The sequence below is a fragment of the Vitis riparia genome, chromosome 1, assembly GCF_004353265.1.
Source record: "Vitis riparia cultivar Riparia Gloire de Montpellier isolate 1030 chromosome 1, EGFV_Vit.rip_1.0, whole genome shotgun sequence".
Lineage (NCBI taxonomy): Eukaryota > Viridiplantae > Streptophyta > Magnoliopsida > Vitales > Vitaceae > Vitis > Vitis riparia.
Genome location: NC_048431.1, coordinates 5,717,975 through 5,743,347, shown reverse-complemented (window position 1 = coordinate 5,743,347; position 25,373 = coordinate 5,717,975). Strand labels below are relative to the sequence as shown.

Sequence of the window (25,373 nt, the reverse complement as noted above, 5' to 3'; positions counted from 1 at the left end):
GAAAAGCTTTATGGGACGTAGATAATCTACTAGTAGAAAGAAAAGGGTGAAGAGAATAGAAATTACCTTTAATGGGAGAACAGTCAATTGAAGTAGATGCCTGAGTTGCATTTTGAGAAGAAGAGACATTACCACAATAATAGTCCTGCAGATGTGAAGGTTTTTGTTTAATTCTGGTTGATTTTCTGAGCTGTAGGACTTCAGGGTCAGTTGAATCCAGATGGGATGGAGAGGGAAATGTAGGTGAGTCGGATTCAAGAAGGGTAGGAGGTTCAGAGAGAGAAGGAGAATTATTAGGTGGTGATGCAAGTCACACATTGTGATAGGAATTAAAGAAGGAGGTGGTAGAAGGTGAATCTGAAAATGATTGTGAAAGAGGAAACATAAAGGAATGAGTTTCAGGATGTTGGGGCAACACTTGGAAAGGAAAAATTGTTTCATGGAATATGACATTATGAGAAACAAGGATCTTATTGTTGTTTAGATCCATGAGTTTATAACCCTTAACATCAGAAGGATATCCTAGGAAGATGCACTTCGTGTCTCGTGAATCAAATTGTTGTCTGTGACTAGTTAAAGTGGATGCAAAGCAAAGACAGTCAAAAACTCTTAAATGAGAAAGGTTAGGTGTTTTGTTAAAAAACATTTCAAAAGAGGTTTTATTTTGAAGTAGAGGAATGGGAATTCTATTGATTATGTGGGCAGCATTAAGCACACAATCACTCCAAAAAATTAATGGTAGATTTGCTTGAAACATTAAGGCTCTAGCAGTGCTTAGTAGATGTTGATGTTTTCTCTCCACAACACCATTTTGTTAAGGAGTTTCGACACAACTTCTCTGATGCAAAATACCATATTTATGATAGAATTTTGTGAGTAAGAATTTTGGTCCATTATCAGACCTTATAGCTTTAATAGAAGAAGAAAATTGGTTTGCTACCATTTTACAGAAAGTTTTGATTAAAGATGGCACTTCTGATTTAGCTTTAATCATGTATACCCAAGTACACCTTGTGAAGTCATCGACTATAGTTAAAAAAATATCAAAAACAAGAATAAGAAGTAGTGCCAAAAAGACCCTATATATCACAATGGATCAAATCAAAACTTTTATTAGAATTACTCTGTGATACAAAAAAAAAAAAAAAAAAAAAAGCCTTCTTTGCTTTGCTAAAGGACATATGTCACAAACATTTGTATGATCAAGAGTGATAGCAGAGTCAATCTATTTGAGGGAATGGAATCTTGAATTAGATACATGTTCTAATCTACAATGCCATATATCTAAGTGTTTGTGAATAGAGGACAAAGCAAGAGGAGCAGAATTAAACTGAAATGAATTGCAGGTTTTAGCTTGTGATGAAGCTGGAATCAGATGGTAAAGTCCCCTTCTTTTTCAAGAGCAATCCTAATCATCTTCTCCATTGACTGGTCCTGTAAAAGGCAATGAGAAGCAGTAAAGGTAAGAAAAAGATTAGATTGTTTAGTGAGTTTGGAAATGGATAATAGATTGAATGAAAAATGAGAAACACACAAGACATTATGTAAAAATAAGGAATCTGAGAGACATACAGTACCAATGTGTGTGGTTGGAACTGTAGTACCATTAGGAAGATTGATGGATGCATTAATTGGTTTAGGTGTAGAATGGTATAAAAGTGGTGAACAAATCATATGGTCTGTTGCACTCGTATCAAGAAGCCAATATGAAGTGGAATTTGGCTTAGAAGTAACAGAAGTACAAGAAAAAAAAATTGGTTTAAGTGTAGGTTGAACTTTACCAGAAAAATGAGAGGTGGTGACAAGGTTAACAACTGGTTGGACATTATTCTGATTGGAAGAATTGGGTTGAACTGAATTTGCAAGCACCATTAGTTTATGAAATTCCTCTAGAGTGAAACAAAACTTTTGTTGCTCATTGCTATTTTGATTGGGGACCTCTGGAGTAGTAATGGTAGCATGAGCAGAAGCCATATTTCTTTTTCCCTTTGGTCCATTCCAGCTAGGGGGATAACCATGAAGTTGAAAACATTTGTCCATTGTGTGACCATTATTGCCACAATGAGTATAGTATAAGGCAAATTTCTTTGGTTTGTCCTTGAAAGATTGTGGCTGGTAATTCTCCTGATAGGATTGCTTTGCCATCAAAGCACGAGTCTCATTATATGTAGCAGAATTTGTGAGTTGCCTCTGACTTTCTTCTTGAAGCAGTAGAGAGAAAACCTTGGACATGTTTGGTAATGGAATCATTAGCAACAATTGGCTTCTGATAGAGGCATAAGAATCATTTAACCCCACCAAGAATTTGAGTACATAATCAGATTGATGTCTGATTTGTAGAAAGTTGAAAAGTTCACAAGTGCATGTTGCCATTTTGCCACAAGTGCATGTTGGAAATGACTTATAGCTAATGTACTCATCCCAAAGGGTCTTAAAGGTACTGAAATATTCAATAACAGACAAAGCACCTTGACTAATGCAACTCAAAGATTTCTCAAGTTGGAAAACCCTTGCTCCATCACTCCTGAGATATCTGACTTTAAGCTCATTCCAAGATAGAGAGAGAGAGAGAGAGAGAGAGAGGGAAATGGGGCTGGAAATGAAAGTAAGTGGTGGTGGGATGGGATGGAGAGAGAGAGAGAGAGGAAAAAAAACGGAGGAAGTGGAAAAGGGGGCTGGAAATGAAGGAAAGTGGTGGTGTGGTGGGGTGGGATGGGGGAGGGGGAAGGGAAAAAGTGAGGAAGAAGAAAAAGAAAGAAAAGAAAAAATAATAATAATTAAGATGTAGACCCAATTAAAAAAGAAAAAAAAAAGAAAAGGCAAGTAGTCCTAATTTTTTATAAATATCAATTTTATTAAAGATGTTATTTTAAATAAAGAGATAGTTTTTATTAAAGATAAAATAAGTTGTTCCATGTGCTTTGAATGCTGGGATATTATCACATATCACAATTTCCAGTCAAGTTACTACTTGCCCAACCAAATTTATACCAGTCAATAAGGATAAAACATATGCTAGGTGTAGACCCCCATTTGGGGCACGTTCTTTTCTCTCATTTTTTTGCAGCTCACTTGCCAGCTGGAAGGCTCTTTGAAAGCCAAGTGCTGCCTTCTGGTTGGTTGCTGTGGAATCAGCTTAGTGGAGTTGGTGGACGAATGAGAAAGTGATACCTGTTGGAGGATATGCAGAAGAGGTACGTTTCTGTTATGAGGGGAGCGTCTCCTGCTGGTGCTTTTCAGAGAGGCTTGAAGGGGGAGAGAGGATTCTGTAGGGGTAAGGGCTTTTTGAGAGCTTGGTGAGAGATATCCTAGGGGAGAAGGAACCAAGAGGGTGACGGAGGAGGGAGGTTTTTGAAGCTGAGAGGAAAAAAATGGAGAAGGGGCTGCAGAGACCTTTAGGAGGAGGGCTTTTGTTTGGTGATTTTTGGAGGGTGAGTTTCTAGCAGAGAGGAGGAGCGTATGAGAGGGAGAAAGGGAGTTTCAGAGAAAAAACCGGGGAGAGTAAGCTGCAGGGGGAAGAGAGTTGCAGAGAGTTATAGTGAGCATTTGAGGGGTTTTTTCTGAGAGTCACAGAGAGAGTTTAACCAGTTGCTTGAGGAGCCAGTTCTTCTGGGAGTTGCAGTCTGATTACAAGGAGATAACGGAGAAAGAGAGTGGCTGCAGGTGAGTTTGAGGTAATTTTCTTGCTTATTTTGATTGATATACTTCTCATCTCTTTCCTATTTGGTTTGCTCCACATTGCTCGTCGATTTGGGTTGGAAAATATGGATTATATGCTGTATGTTGTCGATTTCTGGACCTTTCCTTTATACCCTGTTGCTGTTGATCTCATCGTCATTTTAGTGGTTTGGTTTGAAGCTGTCGAGACTCTGTTTCTCATACACTCTGTAGATGTAGCTTAAAGTTTTCCTAACCCACTGATTGTTGGACCATGGATAAAATGAGGAAATGAGTTCAACATTTTTGGTTAAACGTTTCATGTCCTATTCTCGTTTTCTTTTCTCTTGCTCCTCTGTTTTCCCCTGAATGCATGCTCAAAACTTTAAGACTAGAAATCTGTGTTGGTGCGATGGTGGAGTATGAATTGATATGTACATTTGATGGATAAAAGAGGCTTTCAGACGTCCACGAATCTGGGTGGATGACGGGACAGAGGCATGAAATCGATGCAGCAGGGTATAAATTTCCTATCAATGATCAGTAGCTCTAGTCGGAAGGTCAGAAATCTCACTCAATGAGAGGGTAAATGCTTCCTTCTGTCACTGGGATAAACTGAGTCCAAGCTGAACCTGACAGTCTATGCTGAGATTGCTTCATTACTCCGTGAGATTGACCCCACCACTGGTGATTGTGAAGCTGATATCACCAAGGTAAAACCACTGCTTGCACAGGCTTACTCTCGCGCTTGGTGGGGAGTAGATGATTTGCTGCTGAAAATGAGACAGATGCCATGATGCCAATGTGTTCTGAAATAAAGCTTCGAAAGTGCCACATGGTTATGGTTAATATCTATTTATTCCCAGGATGTCGGTTGAATTCCTTGTCTGTTTGGTTTTGAGTTGAGAGTTTGCCTATTTGCAGTAGTCGAAGTGTTTAGCTATTTCAGTTCACGGCATCCAAAATAGAATTGAATATTGCACCTTTTGCCTCGATGACTATGGTGTGTCAAGCTGGTCAAATGCTACAGAGTAACAAATATAGTTGTTGGTCATTCTTGGAATCGAAGTTTTAATCGCATCAGTTGGTTGGAAGCGCTAGATTTTTGGGGATGAAAGAGAATTATTTCTAAGGTGAATGTCCTCAAACTATGCATCAGGTGTATCACTATGCTGGAGTGTTTAGCACCAGGGTCCTACAAAGAGATGGCTCCTTCCTTGTAGCTCTTTATTGGCTACTTTGTATTTGGATTCTCGCTTTGTTTTGCAGTCATGACTAGAAAGAAGGTGTGTTATTGTCATGCAAATTCCCTGGGTTTGAGATTATGCTTTCTGAAAGGTGGTTGTTTAATTATGATACTGTTCTACCATGGACTCTTAGCTCTGGTGCAGTGATATCTGTTACGTTTTTTTGGTTGAGCTTTTAGCTCAATTATTCAAGGAGTGAGATGGGTTTGGACTTTAAATTCTGATTTGACCTTCTATCCGTCCCAAGCATGCATGCATATAGGGCCATCCTCCATAATACCCACAGTCCCATTCTTCAAATATCCATTATTCCACCCTTCCCACTAACCTTCCACCATCCATCCAACCTGCCACCCCACTAACCCATCTCACACTAAATCCCATCACCCATCCCACCAACTCCAAGCCCACTAAACCCCCAGCTAATTATTCTTCCTCATCCATCCCACACCCCTCACGCACATCTATCAAATTCACTTCCTGCTCATGCATATAAAGTCCTATGCATGTAACCACCCCATTGGTCCCCACATAACCATCTACTTCCTTAAGCGCTTCCATGTCGCGTTCTCCTTCTAAATCTTGAAAATGGGAAGTACCGATGGAGCCACTTACGAAGAGTACACCCATGAGGAGCTTGAGAAGGAACCACACTGACGATCTGAAAAGTTCCAGATCTCAATCACTGGTGCTGATGGCTTTATTGCCTTTCATATTGCTCGGCGTCTGAAGACGGAGGGCCGCTACATTATTGCTTCTGACTAGAAGAAGAGCGGGCTTATGACTGAAGATGTGTTCTGTCATGAATCCCATCTTGATTAATCTCAAGGTGATGAGCAACTGCTTGAAGGTCAATATTGGGTTTGACCATGCGTTTAACCTTGCTGCCAATATGGGAGGAATGAGATTCATCCAGTCCAACCATCCAGTCTTTATGATGATCAGCTTCGACCTGCTTGGGTTTTCCATGATCAATGGGGATTAAGAGGGTCTCAAGATGCTTATGGATTGGAGAAACTCGCTGCGGAGGAATTGAATAAGCAGGATATGGGTGTATAACTCTGGCTTCGTCTACATAAGACCTACAATTCCTTCAATTGGGCTTTTGGATCGTGTAGCTGACAGGTTTGCTCACTCGAAAGCATGGGACCAGGCTGTTTTCAATGATGAGCTCTTTTTCCCTTCACATCCTGGGTACACTGGACTTCATGCTTCCAGGAGAACTATGGATTTCTCTCTTTATGAATAGTAAGGTCCTCTTCAAGGCGGGAAAGGTAGAGAGAAGGAAGAGGCTGCAACGGCATTATATGCTATCTGTTCGTTCCCAGATAATAGGCGAAGGGCTGTCGGTGCTGCTTTATTGTTTGCTGCACCAGCAATTGGTTTTGCATGGTGGCGGCGGAGGAAGCCACAAGAGCAGTTTCTTTGATGTACTTGCTGAAGAGGTTCCAGAAGTCCACCTGGGGCAACTCAAGAGGTCTTCTCTGCGAGAATTATAAGTTGCAACAGATGGTTCATTAGTGGCAGTGAAGAAACTGCGAGCAAAATACAGTTCATGCTTTTGATACCATATCTGTTGAGATGGAGCAAGTGTCCTCCATAACACAAGTAGACTCAAATGGGTCATTGGCTTTTGTGGCGCCTGATTCTGATGAAGTTATGGCGGAGTTGGACGCTTTGAACGAAGAGTATTTGATGAATCTCAGATAATTCAAGGTTTGACAGGGTCTCATTTAGATGTCAGAGATGCTTCCATGAAAGGTTTTATTCGATTTAATTTGCAGTTGGAGTGTGACTACGCACCATGGGTGCTTACATATTGGTGCGTTCAATGTACCGATGTAATTGATGTCGTCCCTGGGTACTTGGAAATCGACTCCTACCGAGAATGGAAAGCTGCATCACCAGTTAGTAGCGTCCCCTTTATCGACCAAGGCCACAGCGGCAAGGAAATCCTTTGTTTCAAAGGTAACTCCTGATGCTTCCTAACGTCTTGTCAGCCCTGCAATCGCAATCATCTCCCAAAGAGATTGAAAGTGAGGAGCATTACCCATCCGAGTCCAGGAGCTCTTATACTTGTGGCTCTAAAATGCCTCCCACGGGAAAGAAATCCATTTTAATCAATACATCGCCACTGCCCAATAGTTCATCCGCAACTGTTGTGAGGAGGAGAGACCTTATAGATAAACCAGGTTCAGCAATGCCATGGAAACTGAAGTGCAAAAATCCTTCTGACAGAAAAAGTGGGAATGGGGTCTGCAACCTAACTGAAGCATGAAGAGAATAGAATTCTTACCTGGTACTCAATGGGAACCACGCGTTTCAGCGCTTTGTTTGTCGGGAATGATATTGTAGAAAAATAGAATTTGTCTACGTAGCTCCGGTATTACCTCGTCTGCATTATTGTGCCTCGTCTGATTTGCGAGAAGACGCATGCCATGCATGGAAAATTCATTAGATGCTTCCAGCGAACAGCACAGGGATGAGAATCCAAGTCGAGCCAATTCTTGTCCATCTTCAACCAATCAATTCAACAGCAATAGTGGGCAAAAGTGTTGAGTATTTGGTTTAAGCCACAGCAACTGAAGCTGAGACCCTTAGTGCTGCATTGGCAGGCGCAAAGAACTCCACCTTGATCATGCCTGAATCAGCTATGTTGAGCAGCATTCTGCATGGAGTCCGGTTACATCATAGAGCTGTTGTGTAGCTGCAGAAGCTGGCAGCGCTTTGGATTGTATGGTTAAACAGCTTTCAAGTGATCAGTGAGGGCACAGTGCTTGATACATCCTTGGGGGACCCACTCTTGCATGGTGCATGGCCACCTTTTAAGCCGCATGTCTTTCCACCTTTATTTCATCTTTGACTTTTAAAATAATCCCTCAAATCCCAATTTTCAAATAGTTTTTCAATTTTTAAATTCTTCAAATATTTTTAACTTCTTAAATTTTTCATCCTTAGACATTTTTTTAAGTTCTAAATACCTCATTCTTTTAATAAAATTTGCCGCCATTTTTCTTCATGGCGAGCAACTTTCACATTTTCTCTATTCTCAAAAGATTTTGAAATAAGCAAGGATTTAATTTTGTAATTCCAATTAATGGGATTTACGAAATTAATTCATGTTAAAATAAATTGGGCTTTGGTGGGGGCCCAACATCAAATAAATTTTCTTTAAAATAAAATTGAGTGAAATGACACATGTGCTATTGATGATTTTGTATTCAGTTTAGTGACATGTATGCTATATCTTGTGATCATTGTTTTGTACTAATCTCATTTTCGTGATAGCGCATTGCCATTTGCTGATCAGGTACGCATCCACTTCCACTTCGATTATTCTCTATTGCATATCCTGATACTCATATGTGCATGATTGATTCGAGTATTCATTGATTTTCTCATTGATTGCCATGTCAGCTTCATTTTATTAGTAGAGACCCGACTTTAGGGACTTAGAGGGGTGCTACGGTCTGTACTGTACCTTCCCGATAAGTAACCTGACCCCCGAACCCGATCCAGTTTTTCGTAGATCACCTTTTCCAAAATAAGGAGTCGTACTTAGGGTTTTCTTTCTTATTTTGTTTACCCTTTTAAAAAAAACAAAAATAAGTGACGACTCCAAGTCATTTTCAAATAATCAATAAAAATCAATTTTTTTAAAATAAAAATCAAACTCGCCATCAAGTGGGAAACGCATTGAGCCGAAATGCGGGGTCCACACTAGGACAAGTAAATAACGAAGGGCGGCTTGACCCTCCTGAAAGGCATGAAATTGGTACACGTGTCAGAAGGCCATTGTTTATGAGATGTCTATATAGAGCGTCCATCAAATAAAGCGCACGGCTCACCTAGGCTCTCCACAGACAGAGAGAGTTATAAGCGACGACGACGCAGCCACAATGCAACAATCTTTTCCGATGAACGGAGGGGATGGACCTCATAGCTACCGCAACAACTCCCATTTTCAGGTATTTTAACTGCTTTTGTAGCCCTTGCAGTCTCTTCATAAATTTTCTCTATCTTACAGATTTCATGGATCTCCGTTTTGCTCACCCTGGATTATATTACGTGATTAAAAATTGATTGGTTTAGGGAATATCATCCCTGACATTAATAACAAAGCGAATGGTGGACTATTGTTTTGTAGAGACAAGATATGAATGTGTCGAGAACTATGATTGAAGAGGCAATTGCTAAGAAGCTTGATGTAAAGTGCTTCTCTTCAAACCCGTTTCGTCTTGCAGATTTGGGATGTTCAGTTGGGCCAAATACCTTCATAGCAATGCAACATATAGTGGAAGCTGTAGAAAGGAAGTACCTGGCGCAAGGTCTCAAATCTGAGATGCCCGAATTTCAAGTCTTCTTTAATGATCATGTGGGTAATGATTTCAATACCCTATTTGCATCCCTCCCAACTGAGAGGCGGTACTTTGCCTGTGGCGTCCCGGGTTCTTTCCATGGCCGGTTATTCCCGGAGTCATCTATCCATTTCATGTTTTCCTCTCATGCACTCCACTGGCTCTCAAAGGTCCCTGAAGAGTTGTTGGACAAAAACTCCCCTGCATGGAACAGGGGAAGGATTCACTACACAAGTGGCCCAGAAGAAGTAAGCCATGCTTATGCAGCTCAATTTGAGCATGACATGGAGATCTTTCTGAGTGCCAGAGCTAAGGAACTTGTGGTTGGAGGGATGATAGTGTTTCTCATTCCAGCTCTCCCAAATGGGATCCCTGCTTCTCAAAACCCATATTGTGTTATGTTCGATCTTTGGGAGCAAGCCTCATGGATATGGCCAAGGAGGTAAGGCGGATGAAATTCTATTTTGGAATTAGAAAAGTGACTTTAATATCTAATAGTTGAGAGGGCTCTGATCATAGCTAAGTAACATTCCGCATAGAAAATTAATGTGGAACTTGGGAAATATTAGTATATTTTAGAAATAAAACAGGGAAATTTTTTGTTGGGGCTGAGGGAGCCTGGCACACTTACCCTAGGCATATGCTCATCCCATGGCCCAATTCAGGTTGGGTCGTAGGAAACGCTAGGCTAATCATGTAAAATGACCAATATACCCTCATGGAACCTCATACATGAAGCCCAGTATTAGGGCAGAGAGGGGAAAAAAACAAACTATAATTATAATTGTTGAATTTTTGCTTGTCTGGTAGTTTTATGTTGTTTTACAGACAAGCCCGAATCAAATTCAAGAGATAATGCCAACATTGCCAATGTTGAATGCAGGGATTAATTAGTGAAGCTCAAGTGGATTCCTTCAACTTGCCTATTCATGTAGCCTCTCCCGAGCAAATGACAGAGATGGTGGAAAGAAATGAGTGTTTAACCATTGAGAGAATGGAGTTAGTGGACTCTAGATCAAAACTTGTTGGCCCGTTCAATGGAAAGGAATGTGCAATGTGCCTTAGAGCTGGCCTGGAGGAATTTTTACCCAACATTTTGGAAGTGGGATTATTGATCAACTGTTTGATAGGCTTTCCAAGCAAATTATGGAGTCCTCCCACCAGCTGGAATCAGGCAACAAAGAAGGAACTCTATTGTTTGTTGTTCTGAGGCGTAAATGATACTGTTTGAAGATGATCATAAACTACTTTTCCTGTTAGTTTTCTTAGTCCCTTCTCTGAGACTAGTTTCAGGATATCAATATATATATTGTCGTGAAGATCCAGTGGATCATAAATAATGACCCAGATTTGGGTATCAACTCTATATATTTACAATAATTGTCTTGGTTAACATATGTGAATAGTTATGGATATGCTCACGGATAATCAGAAGAAAAACTTGTGGCTGTGGAAATAGATGATAAGTTGTCCTCTGGCCTTTGGAAATGCCCTTGACATATTCATGAAATCCAAAAACACAACTTGCAGGAAATAGCGTGATACTAAACACAGTCGTAAAGTGCTAAGGTGTAGGGGTATGTTCCTATGAACATATAGCCATACTTCACTTAAAAGAAAGAACTGAACTCCTTTTCCAATGCGTCAGGCTTGCAAGGATGGGGGGACATGTAGGAGGGAGAAAACACATAGGATGCAAATTCCTCAACCCAAATGCAACCCATGACTGAATTTGTGTTGATCCAGCATGACAGATGTAGAGAGACCTTCTACTACACATTTTATCCTTGTTGATGTGGATCAGTTTGCCATAAACACAGCATGGATGATGGATCCCACATGAATGGTATTTTTCCTCTCACATGGGAATGGGTTGTTTCATTATATACTGCTTTTATGAACTAGGATCAAGATTGAAGTATGGTTGTTGGTTGTTGAGTCTGGTAATTGGGGTCTTAGGGTTTAAGAGTCGTGTAGGGGTTCAGTCATCCCTTATTATTTGGTTTTGCATGTATAAATGTTTTAGGTTATGTTAGGATGAGAGAAAATTTAAGGCAAAATGCGAGGGAACAAAAACAAAGAAGAAAAAGCACAAGTGAAGAAAATTAAATTAATAAATTATTTTATATCCGACTTTAAATTCATTTCACTTATAAATAACTAGATAATATATAAATTTTTAATTGATTTTAAGTAAATTTGATATTTTTTTAAAATATCCAAACAGAAGAAAATGATTTGACTTAACATTTTTTTCTTTTCTTAATATTTTTTAAAAACCAAACATAATCTTAAATTTTTTCTTTTTAATTTTTTTTCCCTTCTAACCTTGCGTCTTTGTTTTTGTTTTCTATTCAAATCCAAAAGGACGTCGAGGCTCATAAATTAAAGGAATCTGGAATAGAAGAGATAGACAAATGGTCAAGATTGATCATTTATATGTTGCTTTTGTAACTTTAGATCTGATTTTGTATTGTTGCATATTATCTCCGAGTGAAGTCATTACTTTGCCCCTCTTTTGACTTTTTGTTCCTACTAGATTTATAAATATTTAGTTGAAGAAGCAAAACTTCTTCAATAAATAATGAGGTGATACGTCATGAATGACTCTACCTTCTTCAAAGAATAATGAGTTGATATGTCAGTAATGACTCTACCTTCTTTGATTCCAAATGGACTCTTCTACCCTAAGTGATACTGTTGGGATATCCTTAGATGAGGTGTTAAGATGTAACCTCATGCCTCTACAACTATAATTTAATCAAAATGTGAAAAGGATAATGTTCCATGTGCTCTGAATGAATGATGGGTGGATCACACGTCACAATTCTCAGTCAAAGTAGTGCTTGCAAAACTAAATTTGTTGGCTAGTCAATAAGATTTATAAAAAAATAATTAAATTTTTTAAAGAAGATTAAAAAATGGTATGAAGGACAAAACATCAATGGCATAATGAGCCAATACAGATGGCCGGCTAGACCTAGTCAGAGGCCATTGTTAATGAGGGAAAAAAGTCCATGAGACCCTCCCTCACCATTGTCTTTATGGAGAGTCCATCAGACAAAGTAAATGGCTCACCTAGGCAGTGAGAGATGAGCAACAACAACACAGCCACAATGCAACAATCTTTTCCGATGAACGGAGGGGATGGACCTCACAGCTACCTCAACAACTCCCATTTACAGGTATTTTGACTGTTTTTATACTTCTTGTTATCCCTTCATATATTTTCTCGACCTCACATATTTCATGGATGACCTGATTCAAGTTTGAGGAACAAACACAACTACCCCTTTAGTGCATACATGCATGCCTGGGTTTCTTCTTTGTCCCTTATTCCACTTCAATTATGGTTGAACATAAGCCACTTAAAAATTGCTTGTTTTATGGGAATGTCATCCCTGACATTAAGTAATGACAGACACATGGTGGACTATATGTTTTGTAGAGACAAGCTACAAATGCGTCGAGGATTATGATTGAAGAGGCAATTGCTAAGAAGCTTGATGTAAAGTGCTTCTCTTCAAACTCGTTTCGTCTTGCAGATTTGGGATGTTCAGTTGGGCCAAATACCTTCATAGCAATGCAACATATAGTGGAAGCTGTAGAAAGGAAGTACCTGGCGCAAGGTCTCAAATCTGAGATGCCCGAATTTCAAGTCTTCTTTAATGATCATGTGGGTAATGATTTCAATACCCTATTTGCATCCCTCCCAACTGAGAGGCGGTACTTTGCCTGTGGCGTCCCGGGTTCTTTCCATGGCCGGTTATTCCCGGAGTCATCTATCCATTTCATGTTTTCCTCTCATGCACTCCACTGGCTCTCAAAGGTGCCTGAAGAGTTGTTGGACAAAAATTCCCCTGCATGGAACAGGGGAAGGATTCACTACACAAGTGGCCCAGAAGAAGTAAGCCATGCTTATGCAGCTCAATTTGAGCATGACATGGAGATCTTTTTGAGTGCGAGAGCTAAGGAACTTGTGTTTGGAGGGATGATAGTGCTCCTCATTGCAGCTCTCCCAACTGGGATCCCTACTTCTCATATCCCAATTGGTATTATGTTCGATCTTCTGGGATCAAGCCTCATGGACATGGCCAAGGAGGTAAGGCGGATGATATTCCATTTTGAAATTAGAAAAGTGAATTTAACATCTAATAGTTGAGAGGACTCTGAACATAGTCAAGTAAAATTTCGCATAGAAAATTAATGTGGAACTTGAGAATTAATAGTATATTTTAGAAATAAAAGAGAGAAATTTTTGGTTGGGGTTGAGGGAGCCGGGCTCGCTGACATTAAGCAGTTCAAGTTGTATTCAACTGATGGAAGTATACATTATGCTAAAATCTTGTTTATATTATGCAGAATTCATAATTGGTGAATTTTTTGCTTATCTAGTAGTTTTATGTTGTTTTACAAACAAACCCTGCATCAAATTCAAGAGATAATGCCAAAGTTATCAATCTTCATTACAGGGATTAATCAGTGAAGCTGAAGTGGACTCCTTCAACTTGCCTATTTATGCAACCTCCCTGGAGCAGATGACAAGCCTGGTTGAAAGAAATGGGTATTTAATCATTGAGAGAATGGAGCTAATGGACCCTACATCAAAGCATGTGGCGATCAGTGGGAAGGACTATACAATGAACTTTAGAGCTGGCATGGAGGGGATTTTTGGCGAACATTTTGGAAGTGGGATTATTGATGAAGTGATTGATAGGCTTTACAAGAAAACTGTGGAGTTCTCCCACCAGCTGGAATCCAGCCACAAAGAAGGAACTCAATTGTTTGTTGTTCTAAGGCGGAAATGATGTTGTTTAAAGATGACCAAAAACTACTTTGCCTGCTAGTTTTCTTGGTCCATTCTTTGAGACTAGTTTCGGGACATCAATGTATACTGTGGTGAAGGTAAGTAGATCATAAATAATGACCAGATTTGGGCATCACCTCTTTGTATATCTACGACAAGTGCAAACCAAAATGGAATTGGTTAACATATGTAAATTGTTGTGGATATGGTTGTGCATAATCAGAAGAAAAACTGATGGTTGTAGAAACAGATGATAAGTTGTCTCTGGCCTTTGGGAATGGCCTTTACATATTCATGAAATCCAAAAACACAACTTCCAGGAGATAGCCTCATACTAACTGTTAGAGAAGACTTTGAATATAAAAGCAACCAAAAAGGAGCAGAAATGTTAAATGTTATGTGGTTCAAGTTTTCTGGTTGCTTACAATTCCAAGAAGAAATTTACCAGAGAGCTTGAGACCCATGAGAATTTTTATTTTTATTTTTTTAAGTAGGCTGCAACTGCTCGTTCTGTTTCATTCAGAGGATACTATAATGGGAGGAAGTTTGCAGTAAAACTGGGCCAGTGGACAACACAATTAAGATATTGAATGGATTTCTACCTTCAAAAACTATATGATAGACAAAATGAAGTTTTACTTGTTTTTTTATTTATTGAAAAATTACATGTTTGGACTTGTCTGTGACCAGGAAGTCATGCTAAATTGAGTCTACCATCTCAGGTATCTATTAAGGAAAAAACAAAAGGAAAGCAACATTTTTCATGATTGAGGAAATAAAATTTGTTTCAGAGGAACACTGTTTTGGTCAACCAATCTTTCAAACCCATGAATTTGGAAAATATCTTCAATGATACCAAGTCAATCAGATCAGATTTTGTCTCCATTTCCCAACCTAAGTGATATTATCAATTAATTGTTGAAAAGTTTTCTAACAAACTGCAGAAGCTTGGCCGGACTAGAATTGAGCACTAAGGAACTAACTCAACTTCTTGTTGTTCCGAGGCACAAATGATGTGGTTTGAAGGAGATCCTAGTCTCACAATTCCAGTGATTAATAATAAAAATGTATAACCATGCAAATCCTAGGATTATGCATACAAGGAGAAAATTTACCTTTCATATTGGATTCTGATGACAGGACCCCAGGATTGCTTTGAGATGCCCCTGTGTAAAAACCTCTGCTTAAAAAATGATGTTCGACTGTTAGACCTTTATTGTTAGTCCATTTTTCTCCTCAAGCTCAGGGAAGGTTCACGGTGTGTCAGAGAACTAATTTCATCCATGTATGTAATGTGTGGGACGTCTTCAGACACACTGCTTGAGCCAGAGTCAAGATAAGCAATAAAAGGAAAAGCATAGATAAATTTATCAGTAGGAATTAATATTCTAGTTCCAATGATCACAATACAGCATTTGCATTCAGTACATAGGCAAACATATACCAAATTTACATCGGATAATATAGACAAACACAAACCAGTAAAGTACTAGGGTGCAGGGGTTAAGTCATGTCTGAATGTTCCTATGAACATATAGCCATAATTCACTAGAAAGAAAGAACTAAATATCCTCTCCAATACTTCAGAGATGGGTAGGGGTACGTGTTGGGGGGAGAAGATATAAGGAACACATACCATGGCAAATTCCTCAACCCAAACACAACCCTTGGCTGAGTCTTCGTTCCAGCGATGACAGATGTAGAGACCTACCACTCATTTTCTTCCTCTTGGTGTGGATCAGTTTGTCATAAACACACCATGGAAAACTGAGGAAATGATCTCGATCCATTCCCTCATTGTAACAACCCCAATAATTAGGATGATAAGTAACATGGTACCAAGCAGATGCTTTCGCATATACATCATCAGCTTCAGAATCTGTCTCACTTCCCATCTTGTTGAACCATGTCCTAGCTTCCTTTCTCAAGGACTTTACAGCCAAACCAATGGCTTCTGCATCCTTCCTCCTATCAAAAGATTTTGACATTTTCATGATACTCCCACTGAGTATTTCACTCTCTGTTTTAATCCCATAATAATCCATCAGGTTCCCCAACTTATAATCATACTCACTTTTGTAATAGAAAGCATCACTGACATAGTCTTCAAAACCAACCACTTCCATGTCAGGGTCATAAGACTGCCTTGCCACATCCCTGGTGAAGGATCTTATATTACAGTTGTGTGGTGCAATGTCTTTCACTTCTCGAAAAAGCTTTCCAATCACAGATTGTGATTCATAGGTTGGTTTGTCAGCCTTATCCATGAAATCTGGATATTCCTTCACACGTAGATTACGTGGTATTTCAGCAGGCACACCAGTTTTTGGGAAGTCAACAGCAATTGAAAATAACTTTGCGAGCTCTGTGCAAGGATCACAATATGCTTTGTTGTACTCCTTATCTGCAAAGACAGTGTGGGCATTTGCAATGATTCCTAAGCTGTCATTCACTATGTAGTTGGTGAAATACTCCTCAACTTCCTGCTCCATAAATACAATCACATTATTTTAAGCAAGCAAAGACAGAAGAAAGAAAAAGGATGGAAATGACAAAGGAGCTTTAAGTGAACATCAAGCTTCACAAAGTTACAAATACATCTTAATGTGCCCATAAATGCAATCCAACAATTAAATGCTTTGAAGACTTCTTAGGCCAATATTTCGTTGTTCTAATGCCCAAAGTTAACTAGCTTTCTAGCCTTTATATACAGTTTACATATGTGATGATGATTCATACTGTCACTTGAAACTGTTGCCCTGTGTACTTTAAGGTGTGAGTGTGTGAAAAGTGAAAACAATTACCTAAAGAATTAAATACAAGTGAGTATCTATTTTCATATTCTTATGGAATGCTGATGAATGAGGCACATGTATGCAGTCACATACAAAGAAAAATATGCACAAATGCTTTTAGCAAATATAAGATGCAGAGTGATGATGACTAGATAAGGGAAAGATGATTTATTTGCTTATTTAATTGCATAAACAATTACTGAGATATATAATGGATGTTTAAATATGAGACCATAATCCTGTTAAATTGCATTGCTACATGGCCAATGACCAAAAGTTAAAAAAAAAAAAAAAAAAAAAAAACCCAGTCAACAATGTAAACATTGGTGACTACACAACGTTGTTTCAGAAAGAAAAATCAATTAACAAACAATGGCCAGGAGAGAGAGAAATGTGCACAGGGGCAATCAGTAAATAAATAAGCAATCTATTCCAAATCACTTGAACACAATGAACAACTGAAAGAGTAAATACCTCAATCATGACATCATGATCCAAGACCTTTGTTGGAGCTGGGGTATAATCCATGGGATTGGTTTGTTGAGGTGGAATTAGATCACGATCCCAACAAACAAAGTAGATATCTCCATCCAAATCACTCCCCGAACATTCGTTTGGGTGAGGTCTGATCTTATAATTCAGCAATTGTCAGTAAACAACTTGGCATAAAGAAAAGTACAAATAACTATAATCAACAGCAGAAGATTGACTAAGACAAAGCAGCACTTTATTTGAAAAAATAAAATCATTATATGATAATTCTACAAGCAACAAATAGAAATTTATCAGTCAAAAAAATCAGAAGACACATAATTAATTTTACTAGTCAGAAACAAACTAATATGCACATATAAAGCCAATATGCGCCTAGAAATAAACTAATATCTACATACATATAAAGCCAGTATATGCCTGAGCATGCTGGATGCTTATGTATTCATTTATGCGTGTATACATGTACACATGGAGCTCCAAAGCATTTAAAAAAGTTTAAAACTGAAGAAGAATGTGTGTACACATTTGTGTGCATGCATATTTAATCATAGTATATGGCACATATACAACACATCAAGTAGATTTAGTATATATGACAAACATGTTTTTATGCGCATAATCTCAGATTGATTGTTTGCAAGTCAAAGTTCGACACTAAAACAACAGCCTATTACCAAATCAATATAGGATTTATTGCCTCAAAATATCAATTTGGAGATATTATAGCATCTTTACCTCTTTCCTTTTTGTGGAAAAACAACACAATCCACCATATGACGCAAAGTAGGCACATTAACAGCCCACAGGACCCGCACATCACCAGGGTGTAGACAAGGATTTTTAGCAACAACAATCTTTCCCTCAAGAATAAAATTATCATGGTGTGATCCACTTCCATGGAACATGAGGGAATCACCAAAGGAATCACCAAAGGATTGCCTTCCTCCAGTGCCAGAAATTTGTACAAACACTTCACCATATTCCAAGGTTCTAGTTTCATCTAGACACCCCATCATAGACCTTCCATTTGGAACAAATATTCTTGTTTTAGTGCGCAGTTCCAGCAACTTTGCGGCCCGGAAAGTTTGCAGCATCATTGAAAGAAATGGTTCAGCATCTGGCTTATAACCACACATGAGCATTTCTTTGAGAACATTAGTGTTCTCTCCTGGAGACATCAACTCCAGTGCCTCCTGTGCCGCTACTGAATCTTTTAAGATGGCGTCCAGTTGATCCACGGCTTCTCTTTGCTTCTTTTCAAAAACATGATCCTCAACTCCGAGAGTAGATAAAAGGGTGATCAATTGACGATTGAGAAAAGAAGGCTGATATTTGCTCCATGCTAAAACATCTAGGTTTGTGTTATCTGATTCATACTTGAACATGCTCTTTCTCAATGATAATTTCCTAGATGATGTTGGATCAACAGCAACTACACCCTTGTACCCACCATATCGAATCTGGAAAGCGGATGGAGTAGAACTTTTACAACCACATTTTATGGCCACTCTGTGAGCCAATTCAGCAGATATTTTCCCAATTCCATCGGAGAAGACATATGTTGTTCCACCCTTACGGATTTCAATGTCAGGCATATTTTCAATTTCATGCTTAGCAACTTTCAATGTTTCCTTGGACGAGCTGAAAGACTGACCCAGTCTGGCAGCATATTTTGCTACATTTCTTATCTCAGAAAAATCACCCATCCAGCTTCTGATGTCCGCAGCAGTAAGCCCAGGTCTTGAAGCAAACATCCAGGCAGAATTATCCCGCAACTGACTTGAAGAAAAGGCAAGAAAATCGAACTTTTTATCACCAATAACTATGCCATTTTGAAGAATTGATAGTATCCTTCTGTATACTCCAGTTCGCCTTCCTTCATTTGACATACGAGGAGATATAACTGTTGAATGAATTTTCTCCAAGTTCTCATCTAGAAAAGAAACACGGAGAAAGTTATCAATATCTTCAGGATAATTGCGTAAAACCCGATTGGAGACATTAACCTCTGGGCCACAAAAGTATACTTTACATGGGGTAATCTGAACCCTCCGGACATACACCAATCCAGTATCCAAGGAAATAGCAGGAGATCCAGCAACTGACTTCTTCACGTAGGTTCTGTACTGCTCACTAAGCCACCTTACAGGCTCATAACAGCACTCTTTGAAATGATACAGTTTCTCAAGGGCATGCTCTATAAAAGAAATATTTATTCTCTCTGGATCAACCAACCGGAAAAAACTGGTATCAAGAGTAGGCCCTGATAAACACCCATTCTGAACCAAAGTATTAATCTTAAACAATATTTTAAATGGCAAGCTAGATCCTTGAGGTGGACCCAAGATGGGAACTAGATGCAAATTGTGAGAATAACTTGAGCCACTCTCCAAAATGAAGTTGCCATCATTTTCTTTATAATAAGCAAAATTTTCACGAAAATTTGGTAGTTGACTGTCATATGGAAGCTCCAAACATAACGCAAAAGATTGCCCAATAAAGCATGATGGAGTAAAATCAATTTCCCTCACCCACTGGTCATCAGGAACTTCCTTAAAATAATAGCTGAGGACAGGTACATCTTTCTCATAAATCTGTGGAGCACCAAGTAACTAGTAACCAAAGAGGAAAAACATGTTAGTAACATGGTGGACATGTAAACACACGAATAAAGCAATTGAACCATTAACACAAATTCTCATTATGCATCATTAACACAAATTCTCTAAAATACAAGTGACTGTTGACATATAACACCAAACATTTAACACAAATATTCATAAAAGATGTCAAAACTTCAAACTTATAATAGAAACAGGTCAAGCCACGCAGCATTACACAAGACCTACCACTCTCCAAGAACATATATCAGTGAAAGTCCATATGCATATTTAGTTCAAGGAATCCTTATATCAATGTAAAGCCAAAAACTACCAGTTCATACGGAAGATAAAGATGAGATATGATAAATTATTTTTACTCCATATGGTAATTGACATACTTCTTGATGCAGGGAAAACAGGAGAGGTTTGAACAACGAATACTATACCCAATTTGACAGTAAGACTAATATTATACTCAATTGGAAGATCATCTGGATTAAGATTGGACAATGCTTCAGTATTTTCAAATTTTGACATAAAAGTCAAGGTTTGGGCACATTCAAATAACTGAAGAATAAAGATGTAAAACTGAATTATTGTACTATTTTGACATTATGGAAGGAGTATAGTACCTTTTAGTTTAGAAAATGATCCTTCTAAATTTCGGAATATCATAAATAAAATTTCTACTTGTATAAATTATCAATTCTTTCTATATTGATTTGTTTTTTAATTTATTCATCTTCCATAGATTACCATTAGAACCATTTTAGAAGGATTATGTACAATCAGGATCTATGGTTGCTTTAAAATGATATAACAATGATGCCAATACAAATGTAAAAGGATGGAATACAGATTGCTCTTTCCCATAGCACTATACCTCTCCTCTAAATCTAGACACTTCTGTAAGGAAGACATGTTTGTAGCCAACATACACTAAAATGGAGGTTCATCAGATACATATGGATGCTCACCATATGTACCATAAATTAAAAATTACTTTCTCAAAGCTTGGACATACTTAGGATGTAGATAGAATGCAGCCTGGTATATTTAGGAAACAGCAGGAGTCAAAACAATATATTCAAAAAAGCTAAAGTTCTTGTAAAATCCTTAACATGTTGCCCATTTAGAGAAACATATAAATCAGGCATCTTATAAATTTTGAGATTCAAAAGCCAGTTATTTAAGCATGTACAAAATGAGGTAATTGATTATTCAAAAAGCCACCCTTATTTGGAGAGTACATGCAACAGAGATAACAAAACAAACATTTATCAGATTTGATTTTCAATGATATCAATTACTTTTAACTTATTACTTATCACTTCAGTGTATGCATCTCATGTTATAGTGTCCATTTCCCATATCCAAGCTACATTGCCTTCTCCCAAGTATGTAACATCCACAAAAATTACCTTGTTTCACCTTTCAGGTCTCTTAAAACACAAAAAGTAATAAATCAAGCAACAAACATAACAATTAATCCATTGATCTAAGTTAACCACTTTGGCAAGATTTCATCTCTGAGCTCTAACCTTTCTAAGAAAATAATTGAAGAGACATTGAATTGGTAATGCAATTTAATTTGCTTGTGAATAGGCAAACCATAAAAAGTTCACAAAAGAGGAAAAAGTCATAATACAACCCAAACATGCAAATTATTCAATTTTTCTAATGGACAAAACCGTAGTAAAAAGAGTATGAAGTGAAAGTGAATAATAGAAATTGAACAATCAAAATTTTGTCAAGCAAACCTGAATAAGGAGAAATTTTGTATTTTGACCACGTGGCTCCCGTAGTTGAATTTGCCAAATGTTCTCATAGGAAAGCTCAAGCTTGTACTCCTCAGAGCCATGAGAAAGAAAAAAGTAAAATTTTCTCAATCCAAACCCAAATTTGACAGAAACATTTATTGCTTTCCAAAGCACACAAAATTGTTCATCTGACATCTGACAGCCAAAATGTAATGTTATCTGATCCATACTATGCAAAAAGGCCTTTGGCTTTGGAATAATATCAAGATCCATTTCTCGAGCCATCAAATAATTGCCCTCATACCATAATTTTTTTTTACATAACGTGATAATAAACTCTGCATGTTCAAAGGATGTAAACTGGACTTTAGCATGCGTCATTGATGCTCCACTTTTAGGCTGCTTAATCTGTAAGGCCTCAATAGTTCCTTCACCAGTATATTTCTCCAGAAATTCCTTAATTTCATCTGCAGACACAATAGAAGGGAATCCATACACCTGAATTGTCTTACTCATCTAGTAAGACCGAGTTTAACTGCAATTTCATTGTATAACCCAAAATCAGAGATTGTAAAAATATGAATATTTCATGTTGAATATAAGCATGTTATAAATAAAAAAAACATCACACTCATAATTTGAATACTTTGCTTGCTAGAGAAATCTTCATGGCAATGTCATGAAGTTCAATGATTAAGCATTGTTGAATTATGATATCAAATATTTTAAGCTGTTTTGGTAATAAATAATACTACTATAGAAAAATATAGATTAAATTGCAAGACTCATGAAATGTTTTATCGTATGCTTGTCCTGTACATGGTTTCAAACTTCAGAAATTAGGACAGCAAGCACTAGAAAATAGACAATATGGAACATGTGCAAAGAAAATAGACAACATGAACAAATGTAGAGAGAGAACCCAACCTTGCCATACATATCTTAATCATTTGACACTCTCCTCCATTTCAGTTCAATTTAAATAGGATGACATGTGGCCATATATGAACCCTGACAACGTTTTAAGGTACCTAGTGATTAATACCCTTGGAATTAATTTAAGCAATTTTATGGAACTTAAACAAAAATTACTGTCCAAATGTGTATGTGAAAGCATGCTCTGTGTGAGATTTAAGTTTCTATTATTTCTTGAAAGTATAGAACCATGTTTCCTTAATCTACAAAGGGCAAGCATCTAAATACAATTCCTATAGGCAGAGTCCTATAATCCAGCAACTGCAAAAAGTAGTTGGTTGATCTATTACTAGAATTCTAGTAATTACCACATTTCAGTATCAAGAAAGTAATGTCAATATGAATCTCCACACTAGCCATTGTTAAAGAAATGGAAGTGCTCAGAGTCAAAAAATTGTAGAAGATAATGACCAGATGAGAACAGAAATATAAATCTGAAAATCTATACGAATATGTAATTATGCCTATTTATATATATAAAACGCTCCTCAAAACTGTGGAGGAACCATAACACCTTTAGCAATACAATCTCCTCAAAGATCCATCTCTTCATAATGCCCTTCTTAAATTACTATGCAGAGGATTAAAAACCATACATAGAGTGTCAAATGGTGTTATATAGCCATATTAATACAAGAAACTCCATGCCCATCCAGAAGAAAGTGGCACAGGCCAGTCACCGGATAAAAGATACTTTAAAAGGCATTACTAGATCAAAACACTAAAGAAAATGCAAAAAAATAAACCATAATCAAAATTTCGAATCTCAGATTCTATTTTTATTTTTTTCTTGTTTCAGACGTTGGAAGACACGACTGAACCTAATACAAATACATGGCCACAGTTGATAAGAATTTCCACCCTTAAAAATGCAAACAACAGGACATTATAATCAAAATCACCCTCTCAACCAAATCAAAGCTTTAAACGAACTGCAAAACAGAAAATCGCGAGTCGAGCACAACAAATAACAAAAGGTAGAAGAATATGTATGAAACATCCACATGATAGTATAGCATAGCTTCCTTTACGTTCTAGCGAAAATCTGACGGAAACGAGAAAGAAAAATTACCAGGAATTTTCCCTATTTGTCTCCGACAAGTAACCGAAACAGCGAGTCGCAGAGAGAAAGTTAGAGAGTAGAAATCAAATAAAAAACCCAGAAGAAAAGAAACCAGAAATTGAAGAGACTTGAGATGCGATTTTTTCACTCAAAGAATTAAACTCAAACCGCCACGAAGGGCCATCCGATCATACTCCTTCTCACTTGTCAGACCAGTTTGTAGCTTGCAAAGCTATGTATAGAAGACGGAGGAATAGATTCCTTGCGTTGCGGCACTTTTTTTAAAATTACTTTTGCTGACGTATGCAAGTGATGTGGCAATGATCCTGTAGGTGCACCTCCCTAGTCCCTCCTAGTTTGTTTGCCGCTTCATCTATCCACAGGCAGAGATCACATGGGGAACAGAAAGACCACGCCACATCATCCAATAATTGGTCGCCGCGTCAGCTAAATTTATCGGTGATATTTCTGACGTGGTGACTGGTGAGTGAGTGTGTAGGCGTGGAAGCGTTCGCACTCGTACATTGATCTAGTCAACCGCAAGTCTCTCTCCCTTTCCCGCAATGGTGGGATCGCGCAAACGCGGGATTTTTCTCAATAATACGGTAACTTAAAAAAGTTATGCTTAAATTACTGTAGTAGAAGAAGTTATTACAAATATACGGTAGTTTTTGCCACCTAGGAAAGAGGATTTTAGGAGAGAGGAGAGAGGTTCAGCGGATAATTTTTTTTTTAAACCAAAATCATCTTTTCAAATTTCAAAGGGAAATCGTCTTTTCAAAAGACGAATTCCATGAAAAAAAAAATTAGTATTTAAAAAAATTTCCCATTTACAAGGGAACTCGTCTCTTGAAGAGACGAGTTCCTTGGAAAAAAATATATAAAAAAAAAAAAGAAAATTCCTCAAGGAATATATTTTTAAAAAAATTCCTTAAAAAAAATAATAATAAATTCCACAAGGGAAATTCAAGAGACGAGTTTCCCATGGGAAATTTTTTTTTTTTTTTTTAAATTCCCAAATTAAAAAAAAAACTATTCCACAAGGGGAACTCGTCTCTTCAGAGAAGAGTTTCCCATGGGAAAAAAATTAAAAAAAAAAAAACAATTCCACAAGGGGAACTCGTCTCTTCAAGAGACGAGTTCCCATGGAAAAAAAATATATATTTTTTTAAAAAAGTTCCCAAATTAAAAAAAAAAAAAAAAAAAAAAACAATTCCTCAAGGGAACTCGTCTCTTCAATAGACGAGTTCCCATGGAAAAAAAATATATATTTTTTAAAAAGTTCCCAAATTAAAAAAAAAAAAAAATTCCTCAAAACTCGTCTCTTCAAGAGACGAGTTCCATGAAAAATAAAAAAAATATTTTTTTTTAAAAAATTCCTAAATTATTATTTAAAAAAAAAAAAAACAATTCCTCAAGGGAACTCGTCTTTTTTTTAAAAAAAAGTTCCCAATATATATATATATATATTTTTAAAAATTCTCAAATTATTATTTAAAAAAAAAAAAAAAAAACAATTCCTCAAGGGAACTCGTCTCTTGAAGAGATGAGTTCCCATAAAAAAAATATATTTATTTTTTTTTTTAAAATCCCAAATTATAAAATAAAAAAAA

General features: G+C 37.5%; 2 protein-coding genes and 1 pseudogene across 4 annotated transcripts; 2 read left to right on the top strand and 1 right to left on the bottom strand.

The window, feature by feature from the left end:
• Window positions 1–8,747: 8,747 nt before the first annotated feature.
• LOC117910365 lies at window positions 8,748–10,655 on the top strand (annotated as a pseudogene).
• Window positions 10,656–11,674: 1,019 nt separating this feature from the next.
• LOC117918956 (loganic acid O-methyltransferase-like) lies at window positions 11,675–14,391 on the top strand. Of its 2 annotated transcripts, none has more exons than XM_034835957.1 (3): window positions 11,675–12,447; window positions 12,711–13,364; window positions 13,735–14,391. In XM_034835957.1, the coding sequence occupies exons 1-3, from the start codon at window positions 12,355–12,357 to the stop codon at window positions 14,068–14,070; spliced, it is 1,083 nt and encodes a 360-aa protein (XP_034691848.1). In that variant the 5' UTR covers window positions 11,675–12,354; the 3' UTR covers window positions 14,071–14,391. The 2 variants fall into 2 exon arrangements, with proteins under 2 accessions (XP_034691848.1, XP_034691855.1); XM_034835964.1 differs by having other exon boundaries at window positions 12,361–12,447; window positions 12,684–13,364.
• Window positions 14,392–15,413: 1,022 nt separating this feature from the next.
• Window positions 15,414–23,980, bottom strand: LOC117918933 (probable RNA-dependent RNA polymerase 1). Of its 2 annotated transcripts, XM_034835925.1 has the most exons (6): window positions 23,770–23,980; window positions 22,650–22,733; window positions 21,723–22,257; window positions 18,095–19,971; window positions 17,339–17,489; window positions 15,414–16,552 (listed from the first exon to the last, which is right to left on the bottom strand). In XM_034835925.1, the coding sequence occupies exons 3-6, from the start codon at window positions 22,236–22,238 to the stop codon at window positions 15,719–15,721; spliced, it is 3,378 nt and encodes a 1,125-aa protein (XP_034691816.1). In that variant the 5' UTR covers window positions 22,239–22,257; window positions 22,650–22,733; window positions 23,770–23,980; the 3' UTR covers window positions 15,414–15,718. The 2 variants fall into 2 exon arrangements, with proteins under 2 accessions (XP_034691816.1, XP_034691806.1); XM_034835915.1 differs by lacking the exon at window positions 22,650–22,733.
• Window positions 23,981–25,373: the final 1,393 nt, after the last annotated feature.